Genomic DNA, 13,771 nt, shown 5'->3' on the forward strand with positions numbered 1-13,771 from the left:
CCCCCCCACCACTCTTCTCCTGAGCCGCATTCCAGAAGCGCAATTACCCCGCGCGCGGCCGCCGGTGGCCTGTTCTGGTACACTGTCAAGCACCGGCATCGCCACGGCATCGCCGCATGCTTGAGCCGAACAGGTTACTGGGGGATTCTAAGTTTGACATTTTTAGTTTTTGGACTAGTTAGAAAAGGATAAAAAATTTCAGGGAATAAAGGACAGATATTTATTTTAATCTTGAAAATATTACCGGAAATACTTTTTTGGAAAGGCGGGGAGGAAAATGGTGAGGGGGGGGGGGGCAGTGCCGCGATGGTGCCGCGATTTGAACCATGCTCATCGGTGGTGGTCGGGGGTCGGGGTCCCTGTGGTGGTCCACAAGTGCTAAAAAGTGGTGGGTGCGTGCTAAAGGGGAACTGGGGCAGCGTCCTAACTTAAAGACTTTTGAGTAAAGCGGTAGGGCATAAACCCAACACAACAAATGAACGACTTTAAACCATTGAAAATGCCTCTGTGTCTTAGAAAAATTTCACAGAGTTGATTGCAATGAAAATAATCTGCAAAATTACTGATCCGCGTGTATTGCTCGATTTCTTTAAAATTGGCACAACAGATGGAGACCAATGGTCAATTAAAACCGACAGCAACTGTCATGGCATCAGCACACATCAGAAAAATGTAATGTAGTCCCACAGCCCGCCAAACAAACAGACTAAATCAATGACCTATAGATTGCCATGCAAAGGAGAATAAAAAATAGACTCACCTCAGAGTATCCCATGTTGTGTAGCTGGTTAGATATATCCTTGTCTAATCCAGTTCCAGAAGCCGTACTGAATCCACTAAGCCCTGAGGCTGAACTAACACCACTAGTTGTTGACAGAGTTGATATAGTACTTGCTGCACTGGAGCCAACATTGCTGTCCCCACCAATGTTGGCAAATGGCAGAAGAGAATTTCTTATCTCTGCCAAAGCTTTTTGGTGATACCCCGTAGTACGGGTTGATAACTTCCCCGAAGTGGCAGAGTTCATAGTGGAAAATGATTGCTGGCCCATGCTAGACCCCACTGGGCGTGGGAGCACAGGTACCAGACAGGGGCCCAGTGGCGGTGGGCCCCGCTCTTCTGTCCACATGCACGATTTTCACTTTTCACACTTTTTGTAGATAAAAGGCACTCACTTCACTTGCACTTAATGAGAGGTACCGGTCAATGCGGTACCTTCCTCGTCTGCCTAGACATTGCAGCACCATTCTTTAGGCCTACATTTCACTGACTTTAACTTATAAATTCACTAAACACAACACTTCATTTCATCACGATAAGTTGGCACTGTAATCCATTCCCATGTCACTGTTTCTTCATTGAAGTCGGTTTTCAAGACGAACTCTGAAATATGAAACAAAGAATAGTATAAATAAGACTGGCACTTCAAGTTGCTCACTATCCAATATTGCAGCCTTGTCTAAGCACTGACTATAGTGATTACATCCACTTTGAGAACAATGACTCCAACAATCACCACAAATGGAAATTCTAAATTAAAAACAATCATTCAATTGTAAAAATGATTGAGACCATGGTAAATCAATAACAAGGAAGTTAAAACTGGCTGCAGTCTCTGATGCAGGCTGTAGACAGCACACCATTAACCCTTCCCCATTCAAAACAAAACAGCACAGTAGCAGATTTTAAGCTTTTACACTAATTGAAAAGCTATTAAAAATGAATGACTAGAGACACATTAAGAAGAACACCATTAAAAAAACATGGACTTGAGCTGGAGTGGAATCAAGGGCACTGAATTTTCTAACAATATAGGTTGACAGAACCTCTGAACAGGGTGTCCTATATGAAAGGTTAAGCCAATGAAGGAAAATATGCAGAGGCATGTGAAAATATTACACATACATAGAAAAATTTGACACTGTGCATGTGGGAAATAAAGCTTAACAAAAATCCGGAATAGTCACGAAGTTGACAAGGCCAGAACCGAATGCAACAGGTGAGGCAACATGTTTGCACTAGTTGCCCGAAAACTAAGAGGAATGCAACTGTCATGAACATTTTAATGAGTCACATGAATGAAAGTGCTCGTCCAAAACATAGGCAGAACATTAGAAGTTCGCGGCATCACAAAACATAAATCTAAATCTGAGGAATGCCAAAGACAGACGTAGGTTAGATCGCCTTTTCCAAAACATCCACGAACCTCTGCAGGTTTCTGATTGCAGTAAATAAATAGGATGGCGTGTGTTCTCTAGCGACGACGATCGATACTTGTTGACTAACAAAATAGCAGACAGGTTGCAGACGATCACTTTCATAAACAACACAAATCCGTCTTCCGTCTGACCATAGTTGCTCTCCGAACTGTCGAAGGCTACTGGCACAGGGTTCACTCAATCTGTTCTGTTTTTCACGATAAGCCGAAACTCAAACCAAAAACGACACTGAATCCAGATACAACACTACACTGCACATCGTCACAATTTGGCCGAAGCGTGAAACCTACATAGACAACTCGGAAAACAAAGAAAAGTTCGGAAGATTAAGACAAGCTACAGCCCGCCATCTTGAAGTGCCACATTCCGATGCTAAAGCTTTACTACGCGAGTCAAGCCGACAAATGCAAAAACGTCCTCATGCAGTCAGGATAGATTTTTAACTCGAAAACATTAAGACAATGTTCTAAATTTTATTTAAATATCCAAAAAAATACGAGGTCCTATGGTTGAATGCAAACGTTAACAAACACACAAAATATTAGTCTCCTGCATGACCGCGGACTCGGAAAGAGAAACTGTAGTTGATCAGATGAGTAACCCGTTAAGCCCTACTCATTTATCTATTCGAGGAAATAGTACCTTGGAAAAATTGAAGAAACTAACCCAAAAAATACTAAAACTGCCATTATTGATGACGCTTTCATCCGCATCAGACTTAGAGGCACACTCTACGTCGTCTCCCGCTTTGAGCCAGTTAGGTACTGTCCGAAGTCTCCCCCTTCCCGCCGCGGCGCGTTTGAAACGAGCGCGCGAGCGAGTGAAGGGGGAGGCCACCAGGAGGGGAGGGAGAGAGATGGACGATGCTTTCGAGTACGGGGAATCCGGTGGAATTCCACTTTTCGGGCGCGGCCCGAACAAACGCCTTCTAGCAAGTCTGTCATCATTACAAGGCATTGACATTCCAACGATAGTACCACATTTCAGCAATTTGAACTGAACGCTAGAATCGCTTAGGATGTTCGGTGCCTATCTGTGTGTATACACCTCATTCTAGCGAACTTCATAAATATCATCCAGTGACTTAAGGGCTATTTAATACCGTTAAGGCTGTAGAGACGCATTACCACTGTATTTTTGAGCAAATGTACCGATGAATAATTGTGTACCACAGGCCCTTTTGATAAAATGCCCGCTTTCAGTGCATTGCATACCACGCCGCCTGGCATGGCGGCAACCAGTGCTACGTGAGGGGCTGTTGGGTTGTCTACCAACTGGCGGCGTTTCTTTATTTACACGGCAGGGGGAAGGGTAGGCGCGGGTTTCGATTAGCAGGTCCGCGTCTTGTGTTCTATAGTACAGACTGCGTTGAAATCACAAGTAAGGAAAGTTCAACGCACGGCGAGACAATCATAAAATGTAGATGTGGTGTGAGTTGGTCAAAGAAAATGGTGACGGATAAAGGCTCTCTGCCTTATCTAGCCATTACATCATTAAGAGTGAGTAGAGTAAGAAGAGCCACTTTTAAAAATACTAACGAAGAATTAATAAAAATGATTTTAATGAAAATTTAATATTGTAAACACTTGAAAAGTTCATTAATCAGTGGAGTAGTGCATTTAAGAGATCTTTGGTTTTAAAAAGACAGGCTTAAAATTTTGAAACAATAAAAAAGTTTGCCAACATCCCCCCCCCCCCTTTTCGCCCCTCAAACACACACACATTTCTCCTCCCTTGTAGAACCGGCAATCATTACACTAGAAGCTGCGATCTTCTGGTGGTTTGTAGGGGTAATCAATATACTCAAAAATATCTTTCTCACTTGTAAGGAATACAGGTTCACCAGGAACACCTGAAAGTTAATAAAATGAAAAATTGTACCCTGTTATAGACCTTATTTAGCTATTTAGTAGGAGTAAGTAAAATAAGTGTCTCAAAGAATATATTTAAAAATGCAATAAATATATAAAATATAGTACTGGATTAAATCTTACCTGTAGAACCAATTGGACGAAGACTATACTCATTCAATGTGTATCTTTTCTGGAGGGCATGTGTGCGCATCTCTTTATTGAACATATCGCTACCAGTAAAATACAGAATACTGCACCAGTACTGATCATGTGGGGTGAGGCGAATGTCTAATCTGCGCACCACATCATGCTCACTGAGTTTGCATGCACCCTGATAGAACATGAATCATTAATTAGTGTTTAATCATCAAGATGTTATATGCAGGAAGGTTTATACTAGTACCATAAATTTCACATCCCCATGACTTATTGTGTCACATATTAGACCACATTTCTCAAGGCAGTCAATAACATTATTCAAAAGGTATGCTTTTGATTTCGGTTTAACATCCGATGTGAAAGATGGATGAGTAATGAGTACATCAATATCACCACTTTCCAATTTTCCTCTCCTGTATTAAGATTAAGTTTAAGAACAAAGGTTATTTTAAAATGTAAGTTCTCTAAACAACTAAAACTTTCTGTGTAAGAGACCCATTTTAAATAAGTAAATATGTGGGTATTTAGACCTCCTTGCCTAGAAAGTAATTATATATTTTATGCGAGACACCCACCTATAGCTGCCACAGATAGTCACAATATAGTTTGAGTCCAAAGCAGATATTTCATCAAAAAGAATGTTCTCTACTTTTTCTATTTCGCCTCGGGGTATTTTCTTCTCAAAGTCATTAAAGTATCTGTAAAAAGAAAGCAGAAATTTAATACCAACAACAGCAATGTATTTAGACATATTTTGAAAAAAAAAACTCTCAGTTCTTAATTTTAAGTTCATTAAGGGATAACTTACTTAAGACCTATCAGCTGATGGTGATTTAACTTTTCCTTGCATTGCTGCAAATCCTCGATAGTTTTAATACCAGAGTCAACAAGTTCTTTGGCTTTGGCTGGTCCAATACCTGACACTCTGGTGAGAAGGTTAACAGCAGTGCTCGTATCATCTTGATGAATCTACAATATTCACCAGAATATTAACAACAAATGGCAGCAGTTAGACATAAGGACATAGCGAGCAGAGGCTAAAAATGGCAACCTTATCCAGTTTTCGTAATTTTCCAGTGGTCAGATATTCATCTATCTTCTCAGATATCTTCAAACCAACGCCATCCAATTTTCGTGCCTCTTCTCCTGAAGTAAGTCTAGTTGGATGAGCAGATATAGAACTGGCTGCTTTCCGATATGCATTATACTTGTGAATGTTCCTATTCAGATTCTTCTCATAATTTGCTAGTTCTGCGATTTGAAAACAAAATTATCAAATCAAACCTTTTAAAGGCGAGTGAATCAAATTATCAATCAAGTTGCTTGTAAGCAATGGGTCTCACCACTCAAAAAATCAGAAATGTCATGGTTTAGGTTTCCCTCTACGGACGGATTCTTCCTTTTACTCATGGCTTGGTGTCATTTGTTCACATAGGTTCAAGAGATTCCTTAAACTCTTCAATTGTATTTGGGAACTGCTCTCTTTTCTCAAGAAAATGCTTTGTTTGTTTTGATCTGTTCGTCTGCTAGCGTCTGACTCCTTATTGATATTGGCGTTCGCGTTTGACTTTTTCGAACAGATGAATAACTGCTTGGTCAGCCTGTGCTGTTCCGGGCAGTTCCGGGTTCCGGGAACCCGCGCGAGAATCAAACATATTTGAAGTAATGCAATTCCAGGCCATCATAAGAAAATCCTTATTTTTTTTTTAGTAGAAAAAAATATTAAAACATTCCACCATTAAGGTTTCTTGCAATTCTTGAAACAAAATCTAATTTCTTAAAGGCTAACAAAAGTAAAATCAAAATAAAGGATGATAGTGTACAAAGAAACACGAGCAAACTAGAATGCAGTGAGGACACGAAATGTTTTAACTCTTTACAACTCTCTTTACAGGCAAATGTTAGACATTCATAACAAAGTTACATTACTTTGAATAATTTTCTCTACATTTCCATTTGTTACACAGAATTAATAATTGGTTAACGTTAAAACACGACCATTCTTCTCTACTTTCATTCCCTCAAATTCCAGCAACCAAACTTTTACAGAGTTCCTGCATCCACCTGAATACTTGCCAACTATCTGTCCACTTTTTATCACTCTGTGGCATGGAACAAGTAACTGAAAAGGATTGGCCGCCATAACAGATCCAACAGCTTGCTGAGCACCTGAGAGCAAGATGTGGTTAATACAAAAAGTATACTTTAAAAATATAATTGGAGGATACCAAATTTTTTAACCACTTCTTACCAGGACTACCAGCCATTGAGGCAAGCTCCCCATATGTAACGGTTTTCCCTACAGGGACAGATTTTGCCAAAGTAACTAAAACTCTGTCGCGAAACAAAGTACCTGCAATTGTGGGGAAAACAAATTATAAATAAATCAGATATTATAATAATTCAGTTACTTAATATTTGATGTCCATACTTTCAGGTTTTATGGAGCAAAGGTCTGGAATACAAAGTTTTGAAACTTTACACGGGTTTTTGTTAAAATATGCTTGAAGCCAGCACACACATTTATCCACAAACACTTTCGCTTCTGTACTAAGACAAGGCTGACCAACTAGCTCCACCTGCGTACTGGATAACACAATCTGTTTTTATTTTAAAAAATCAAAGTCGCTCAAACAACACTGGAAAGTGTAGTTACCTGAGGTCTGGATGAAAATTCCCATCATTAATGTTGTCCTGTTGATAAATCTTGTGTAATCCGATGGGACAGGCGACGATAACCAAGAGTGTGTCCGAATTCAGCCACCGACCGAGCACCGACCGGTCGGTGGTCGAGCGGTCGGTCGTCGAGCGGCCGGTCGCGAGCCGCTCCAAGCAGCTATGCCAACCGCGAACCACGAAGTCCTTTCGCTGGGGATGGTTGCGGATCGCGACTACCCCCGCGGAGGACCCGCGGAGGACCCGCGACGATCCCCCGCGTAAGACCCGCGCCCTACGATCATCCCCCGCGAAAGGATTTCGCGGTTCGCGGTTAACCCAATGTGGACAGGGTGGCATAGCTGCTTGGAGCGAGTGGCTCGCCACGGCCCGGCCACCGACCGCCCGACGACCGACCGGTCGGTGCTCGGTCGGTGGCTGAATTCGGACACACTCCATGTCGCCGATAGGGGTAGACACAAATGCTCTCTCAAGTTCACGTACCTCTCCGTCCTGACATGTAGCACTTGGCATTTTGGGAGGCATTATTGTTAACACTGATTCGATTCATTTGTGTTCATCCCGTCGGCATCACTTGGACCGATAATAGAAACTGGTCAACTCAACCGCTGCCGGCTCCAAACATTCAAGTAGGGTGCCCTCGCCGTCTGCTTCCTGCTGGCTTCCTCCCTTCAGCGCCTGCAAGGCGGTATAGACCACAGGACTTATCTTTCATGAAAATGTACTTCGAGGGGATGTATTCTGATATTCTGATGGTATTTCCGTTCTCCCCCGGGCCGAAATAGGTCGCCACCTACTGGGCCTTATGACAAACGGGCGAACAGCCCGCGCTACGGAGAGTCTCTCTCTCTCTCTCTGATGGTATTGTAGAGAAAGATAGGTTTGCCTTGGACTGATGATGGATTGAGATACAGTGCAACGCACTGCAATGCAAACTGCATATTACATTAATTACCAATTAAATAAATAATTCAGAAGACATTTTTGTCAGTACCTCTCATATCTTTTATTTCTTTTTTTATTTAAAAAAGGAGTTTGATGGAATTGAACCCTTCTACAAATGAACAGATGAGTACAAGCGTAAATTGAAAGCTGCTACAGGTCATAACTCACACAGCCCTTCCTTGCGTATTATAAGTAAGTGCCCACTTTCTTCCCTTCCCCTACACATGTTAAACTTTAATTTAAATTAGATTTTGGGATTGAGAAACAATCTGAATACGTTCAGCCAGAAGATAACCTTGTAGACAAACACTTACAATGAATGCCAAATATGGATGAAGCTTTTGTGCCAATTTTCAGCACGTACACATATAAAACATCCTAAAAAACACAATTAAAAATAAGGATCCATTTAGTACTAAAAACACAACAAAAAGACGAAGCTATGCACTCAAGATGTTGTAAGGGCTTCCAGCACATAAGCCATATCACAATGGTTTTCTACTCATTTCCTAAACTGGCAAAAATAGTCACAAAAACAGACCAAGGGCACTGATGTTTTCAACTTTGCAGCATATTATCAGTGAAAAATTTCTTTTCAAAATTTGTACTGACTAATCCAAGGTGTCCCTAAAATAAGAATTTTTACATAAGTAGCCATGAAGGTATACAACAAATCTTCTGATGCTAAATGATACAACATCAGCAGTTTTGCATAAACAGATACTGTTGCTTAGATGGACCTTCCAAAAATGACTAATAAATATATCCTCTATCACTCATTCATTATTGAACTCAGTACATGTAGGTTTCCAACTTAACAAGAGTACATATACAGCATCAATAACAACCATGCATAAACTTTAAAATGCAAATATAGTATCAAATTTCAGTGCTAAATTTTCCAAACATTGGGTTCTGGTCTAGAGCGTTAATTTACATGAATGGTATAAATAATCTATTCACAACGGCAGGACACAACTAGCTAATCTAAAGCTATACACGGCCAAAGACAATTTAAATTAATCTTACTTTTAACTAATTTGATTTCTGATTTTTGGACATCACATATACATTATTGTTTTGTTTTTATGGAAGTGGGTCATACAATAATTTAAATTTAAATCAATTGGTGTCTCCTACATGTCTTTACTTCCTTATGTACAGACGGCATTTAAAAATTTGTTGAGGTATTTTGCATGTATCCTTTAAATTAAGGTGTAAGCTAATAGATGCGATATCAAAACTAAGTGTTGTGAAAGCTAAATGCAGACATATTTAATTGGAAGATCACTGAGTACACGTTGAATTTCAGGTCAGTCCCGAAACTTACCCTTCTTAAACTTTAGTTCAATGTATACTTTACAGACAAGAAATTTTGGTAATATAGGACTGCAAAGCTTTGCTGAAGGAAACCACACCAAATGAGAGTAACAGTTGCATTCCACACCAAATTTAAGAGACACAGAAATTTTTGTAATAGGTTTTGCAGCTATAGGATTACTCCAGTCAGCAAAGTTAGAAAATATTTAAGAAAAGGAAAGTTATGAAAAAAAGTAAAAGCCAAGAGCATCAAAAATTTCAAAAATACCAATGGGAAAGGGTTTCAGAAACGACAAGTGTATAAATGTCAGAAACCTACAACAGGAAACAGATGCAAAGCAATACACAAATAGCTCACGCCTATAAATCTATCAACTCATAAACCCAAGCCAACAGACTAATGTCAGAATGACATTGATTACAAGTTGAGTCAATGTAAAACTGACAGAAGCTCCAATTCATTCTTGCTAGGGATGGAACAGACCTCAATATTTAAGCCAGGGGTGTTCAAGGCACTGTGCTGCTGTAGCTCTTTTAACAGGATCAAATTCTAGCATTGGTCTGAGAAAGTCCTCAAACTCATCTGCATCTTCATGGGACCAGTTGTACTTTTCAGTCAGCACTTCATACAAACCCCATGGCTTCAACCCTGTAATACGTTTCAGTTCCCCTGTTTTTTTGAAGAATTGGCGGAAGTTCTTTCCAGATTGGATTATTCTCTTCGGGATCTCACCCAGAAGCTCAATGATATGAGCAAGATGGTCTTCGTCCCTTGAGTAATCCTCTCCTGAGTGAGGTTCAAAGAGGTAGTCTCCGGTTGCCAATTCAAATGCCATACAAGCAACACTCCAAATATCTGCAGATGTTGAATAACCTGCACCTAATAGTACCTGATAACAAACAAATTTCATTACACACTTTTAAAACAATTAAGGTTTAATACACATGTTTTCAAATTAATACTTTGAGAAAGAGAGACCAGAAAAAGTTGTGTTTAAAACTTACCTCCAATGAACGATACTGCCTAGTTTGAATGTCCTCTGTAAAGTGCTTGTGGACCCAACATGCATTTCCCAAATCTGCGATTTTAACATGCAATTCACAAATATCTTTGGATGGGTCTGGCTCATCTTTGCCTTTCCAAGATCCTTTCTTTTTGGAATCAGCTGGTTCACCCTTGGTGGCATCCCAGTTTTCATAATCAACAGCTTCATCCACCGCTTCCTCGGGAGGCAACTCTTCATCAGGTGCCGTTTTGACGGACTCTGGCTCCTCTTTTATTTCTTTTTTAACTTCAGTTTCAACTGGTTGACAGGGTACAGGACTTGTACACATTGGCTCACACATATCACCCTCTCCTTCTCCAAGTAAAGCTTCATTAGGGGTTGATGCACCCGAAACAGACATTTCTTGTGTTTGATTAGCTACTTCATCTACTGCCACTTCAATATCCATCTCACCTTCACCCGCACCCATACTTCTTGCCACTGTTTCTTCAGTCTCTTCACTCTTGGTACAGCCATTGATTATCTTTCTAGAAGCATCGTTTTCTTCCTTTTTCTCAATGGAGACAGTTGTATCACTAGGTGTTGATTCACTGGGAGTAGTTGTTTCATCTGAACCAGTTTTTGTCAGTTCTTTAGTCTTTTCTGTCTCTTCAATTTGTTGCATTTGCAGTTGTAAAAGTGCAGTTTGCTTTTTAGCTTTCTTCTTCAGCTTTTTCTTTTTATTCTTGGACATTTTTGCATTAAGAACCTGGCCCTGTGAACAAAAAGATATTACAATTAGACTTAAGCCACAAAAAGTATGCATATGACTAGTACATATACCAGGTGGCCGCGCAATTGTGTAGATAAACCGTACCGCAGGCAGGAGTGCGGGCGGGTTTGCCTATCGTCATTGACCACGGCGGTGCCTTACAGGCCGAGAGAGTAGGCAACCCCCACGCACTCCTGCACGCGGTACAGTATAGCTACAAAAGTGTGTGGGATTCATCAGCCAACTGGGTATGCAATCCAAGGTCCATTGCAGAATATAACATAACACCAAAAAATAGATGAGACACAGAAATACCACTGAAGAAAAGTTCATGCACCACTTAAATTCGCACCCTTTGAATAAAGCAGTAAGACTGTCCTATTTTTTTCTTTTGCTAAGTAGATAATGAACAAATCCTTCACCACACATTTCCCAGCTGGTTAATGATTAAAGCAATGGTAGAAAAATATTTCATTATGACATGAAAAAATGTCACTGATAGGTAAAAATGTGAGATGAAATGATAAAGAAATTTTGGCATCTACTGGTAGACTATGCAGAGTGAGAAAGTTTATGACCCAGAGAACTTTAGAAGAGAAGAAAAAGAGGCTGAATAACGAGATTTTCTTAACACAAGCAGGCAACCAAATACTATTTTGGTTTGGGGCAAAAGCAAATTAAAAGTGACAGAAAAAGGATAGAGGACACCAGTTTAAATTTTAAATGAGAATGGGAAACACTCATTTCACAGATTGCAAGGGCTAGTGTCAGTCTTCCAAATACTAGACACACACATAGTTTGTTTTAGTTTGAATCAATAGAAATGTACTGTAAAAATGTTCTTGTGTCTTTTACCTAAAGTGCCCAAGAGATATAATTTCTGCAAAACTTGTGTTTCCTTGAAGAAACTAAAGAAGATATTAAGTAGTTAGTGGAGTGTACCTTCCTCTTTCGGGAGAAGCTGAGGTCAGCGTCCTCAGGCTACTTGCCATTAGTGTCCCAGCAATATGGAAAAACAACAGAGACTCATGAGTCACTTTGAACACAGTTTCCAAATATTTTTGAAGTCAGAACACTTTGACGTACGGACAGTAGATAGGCTATACCAGCTCAAGCTGTTATGTCAGTTCAGTACGTGCTAAACTTACAAAAAATTCCTTAAAACTTTAAAACACATATGTGTGCATGTAAAATTCTGTTCAAATCGATTTAATATGGAAACACAAATTCAAAATGCTGCAAGTGCCTGAAACTTGCTGTTTATTCAACCTCTGATGCTACACCAATTTCAGTGGTTTCCGTAAGAGTGAAAAACAAAACCAATTAAAGTAAACCGCCACAGTCAAAATTCACCAAGAATTTGACAGGACGACTGGATGAGAACTTTGAAATGAAAACAAGCTAAGTATGCTTGCAGCATTGACAAAAAGCAAACATTTCACCTTCCACCAGAAAATAAGTTAAGGCAGGTGATTAAAACTAAGCAAGATAAGCAAAGCAATTCTAAAATTGTGAAGATACTTGTGTTACAACCACCAAATTTAAAGAGTACTATGTAATATTTTGCTAAACTGTACTTGGCATGATCGGCAAACCTTCAAACAAAGGTAGATTGAAGTTTAATGTTCCTTCACAAATCTACAGGAGGGTGCAAACTAGAGCAGATTCGAACCGCACATTTTACATTTTCAATGCCAACATCATGCACGGACTTGCCCTATACAACACTCTGAAAGATTCCTTAAACTAGATAAACTCAAAGCACTAGAGCCGAGTGGAATTGGAAAAGGCAGATTAGTTCAATTACCTGGAACTCTTTAGGAGCAGTGCTGATTAGAGATGTTGGTAGTTTCATTCCCATCGAGTGCATAACTGTTGCTTCAGATGCCAGCTTCCGAATGTATGCCTCATCAACACAAATCAAAACATTTTCAGGTTTAATGTCTGTGTGGATAATATTGCACTTTGTGTGCAAATAGTCAAGACCTTCTAAAACTTGGCGAATTATACACTTCACATTCTGCTTCGGGATACCTCGATAATTGCTCTTGATAATGAGCTTCAGCAGGTTGTGTCCAAGCACTTCAAACACCATGCAAACATGAGTGCCATTCACTCCACTGATCTTGAAGTCATTGAGAAGCTGGACAAGCTTGTTTCGTTTCGGGTCGTTGACGTCCGAGTCACGGACTGCCTTGAGAAGCTTGATTTCATCAAGTGCTGTTTCTGTAAAATGCGCTGCACTTTTCACCAGCTTCAGGGCCACGAATCTCTTTTCTTGCATGTCCCAACAGAGCCACACAGTAGAGAAGTGCCCCCAACCTAACTTTCTAGTGACATGGTACCTATTGCAGAAAAAGTCCCCAATTTTCACTGGGTGGTAGCCTCCTTTGCAGTAGTCGGACGAGTCTTCCTGCTCTTCCTCCACCGACAGGTATTCATCCTCTTCATCTTCGTTAGTTTCATTCGATGATGAGTTGCTAGCATTATCGTACCTATTGGGGTTGGGTTTCAGGTCCTTGGGCTCCTGCTCCTCCGGTTTACCCTTGCGTTTCACATTTTTATGGCGCTTCTTCTTGGCTTTGATGGCGAGGATCCGGCGGTTTACGTCTGTGTTCATATTGCGCCTGGGAAGGAAGACCGACTGTCACAAGAACCAGGCCTAAAAAGTTATCAATTTTCCGAAGACTGTCGTTGTTTAGGCATGGCGGCGAGGTGATACAACAAAGCTAAAGCTAAAGCTAGCGGAGGAGCGGACCAGTATAGCCAACCCCCGCACTGCGACTGACAGCGCGACTAGCGGGATGTGCGTCCCTGCGCTTTCTAAACGGCCGACCTGTC

At 40.5% G+C, this 13,771-nt stretch overlaps 4 protein-coding genes across 8 annotated transcripts in view; all 4 read right to left on the bottom strand.

The window, feature by feature from the left end:
* LOC113203269 (serine/threonine-protein kinase Warts) overlaps positions 1 to 3,045 on the bottom strand; it is a 24,493-nt gene extending 21,448 nt beyond the window's left edge. The window contains exons 1-2 of one of the 5 annotated variants that reach the window (XM_026417853.2): positions 2,886 to 3,045; positions 761 to 1,383 (exon numbers count right to left, since the gene is read on the bottom strand). In XM_026417853.2, coding sequence (XP_026273638.1) covers positions 761 to 1,129 — 369 coding nt within the window. In that variant the 5' untranslated portion in view covers positions 1,130 to 1,383; positions 2,886 to 3,045. The other 4 variants (XM_026417854.2, XM_026417852.2, XM_052266604.1 and 1 more) reach the window with 4 other exon arrangements.
* A 759-nt stretch (positions 3,046 to 3,804) lies between these two features.
* Positions 3,805 to 5,876, bottom strand: LOC113203287 (DNA polymerase beta). Its single transcript, XM_026417877.2, has 7 exons — positions 5,575 to 5,876; positions 5,283 to 5,482; positions 5,040 to 5,200; positions 4,807 to 4,929; positions 4,476 to 4,644; positions 4,214 to 4,403; positions 3,805 to 4,071 (listed from the first exon to the last, which is right to left on the bottom strand). Exons 1-7 carry the CDS (start codon positions 5,639 to 5,641, stop codon positions 3,977 to 3,979), a joined length of 1,005 nt encoding a protein of 334 aa, XP_026273662.2. The 5' UTR covers positions 5,642 to 5,876; the 3' UTR covers positions 3,805 to 3,976.
* A 201-nt stretch (positions 5,877 to 6,077) lies between these two features.
* On the bottom strand, positions 6,078 to 7,657 carry LOC113203291 (methylated-DNA--protein-cysteine methyltransferase). Its single transcript, XM_026417881.2, has 5 exons — positions 7,342 to 7,657; positions 6,888 to 6,969; positions 6,663 to 6,817; positions 6,483 to 6,584; positions 6,078 to 6,400 (listed from the first exon to the last, which is right to left on the bottom strand). The coding sequence occupies exons 1-5, from the start codon at positions 7,430 to 7,432 to the stop codon at positions 6,201 to 6,203; spliced, it is 630 nt and encodes a 209-aa protein (XP_026273666.1). The 5' UTR covers positions 7,433 to 7,657; the 3' UTR covers positions 6,078 to 6,200.
* Positions 7,658 to 7,888: 231 nt separating this feature from the next.
* Positions 7,889 to 13,771, bottom strand: LOC113203308 (SRSF protein kinase 3). The gene is made up of 3 exons (XM_026417920.2): positions 12,738 to 13,771; positions 10,178 to 10,933; positions 7,889 to 10,062 (listed from the first exon to the last, which is right to left on the bottom strand). The coding sequence occupies exons 1-3, from the start codon at positions 13,548 to 13,550 to the stop codon at positions 9,658 to 9,660; spliced, it is 1,974 nt and encodes a 657-aa protein (XP_026273705.1). The 5' UTR covers positions 13,551 to 13,771; the 3' UTR covers positions 7,889 to 9,657.

This window comes from Frankliniella occidentalis, unplaced genomic scaffold (assembly GCF_000697945.3).
Source record: "Frankliniella occidentalis isolate FOCC.00 unplaced genomic scaffold, Focc_3.1 Scaffold41, whole genome shotgun sequence".
Taxonomy (NCBI): Eukaryota; Metazoa; Arthropoda; class Insecta; order Thysanoptera; family Thripidae; genus Frankliniella; species Frankliniella occidentalis.

Bases quoted from the DNA above. Each gene is read 5' to 3' on its own strand.
- LOC113203287 (XM_026417877.2), bottom strand. From the start codon at position 5,641: ATGAGTAAAAGGAAGAATCCGTCCGTAGAGGGAAACCTAAACCATGAC. The intron at 5,483-5,574 runs GTGAGACCCATT...TTCAAATCGCAG, and splicing joins CATTTCTGATTTTTTGAGTG to AACTAGCAAATTATGAGAAG. The intron at 4,072-4,213 runs GTAAGATTTAAT...ATTAACTTTCAG, and splicing joins TCGTCCAATTGGTTCTACAG to GTGTTCCTGGTGAACCTGTA.
- LOC113203291 (XM_026417881.2), bottom strand. From the start codon at position 7,432: ATGCCTCCCAAAATGCCAAGTGCTACATGTCAGGACGGAGAGGTACGT. The intron at 6,970-7,341 runs AGTGTGTCCGAA...ACACACTCTTGG, and splicing joins TACCCCTATCGGCGACATGG to TTATCGTCGCCTGTCCCATC. The intron at 6,818-6,887 runs GTAACTACACTT...TGTGTTATCCAG, and splicing joins AATTTTCATCCAGACCTCAG to TACGCAGGTGGAGCTAGTTG.
- LOC113203308 (XM_026417920.2), bottom strand. From the start codon at position 13,550: ATGAACACAGACGTAAACCGCCGGATCCTCGCCATCAAAGCCAAGAAG. The intron at 10,934-12,737 runs GTAATTGAACTA...TTTTGTTCACAG, and splicing joins CTGCTCCTAAAGAGTTCCAG to GGCCAGGTTCTTAATGCAAA. The intron at 10,063-10,177 runs GTAAGTTTTAAA...GTTTGTTATCAG, and splicing joins GGCAGTATCGTTCATTGGAG to GTACTATTAGGTGCAGGTTA.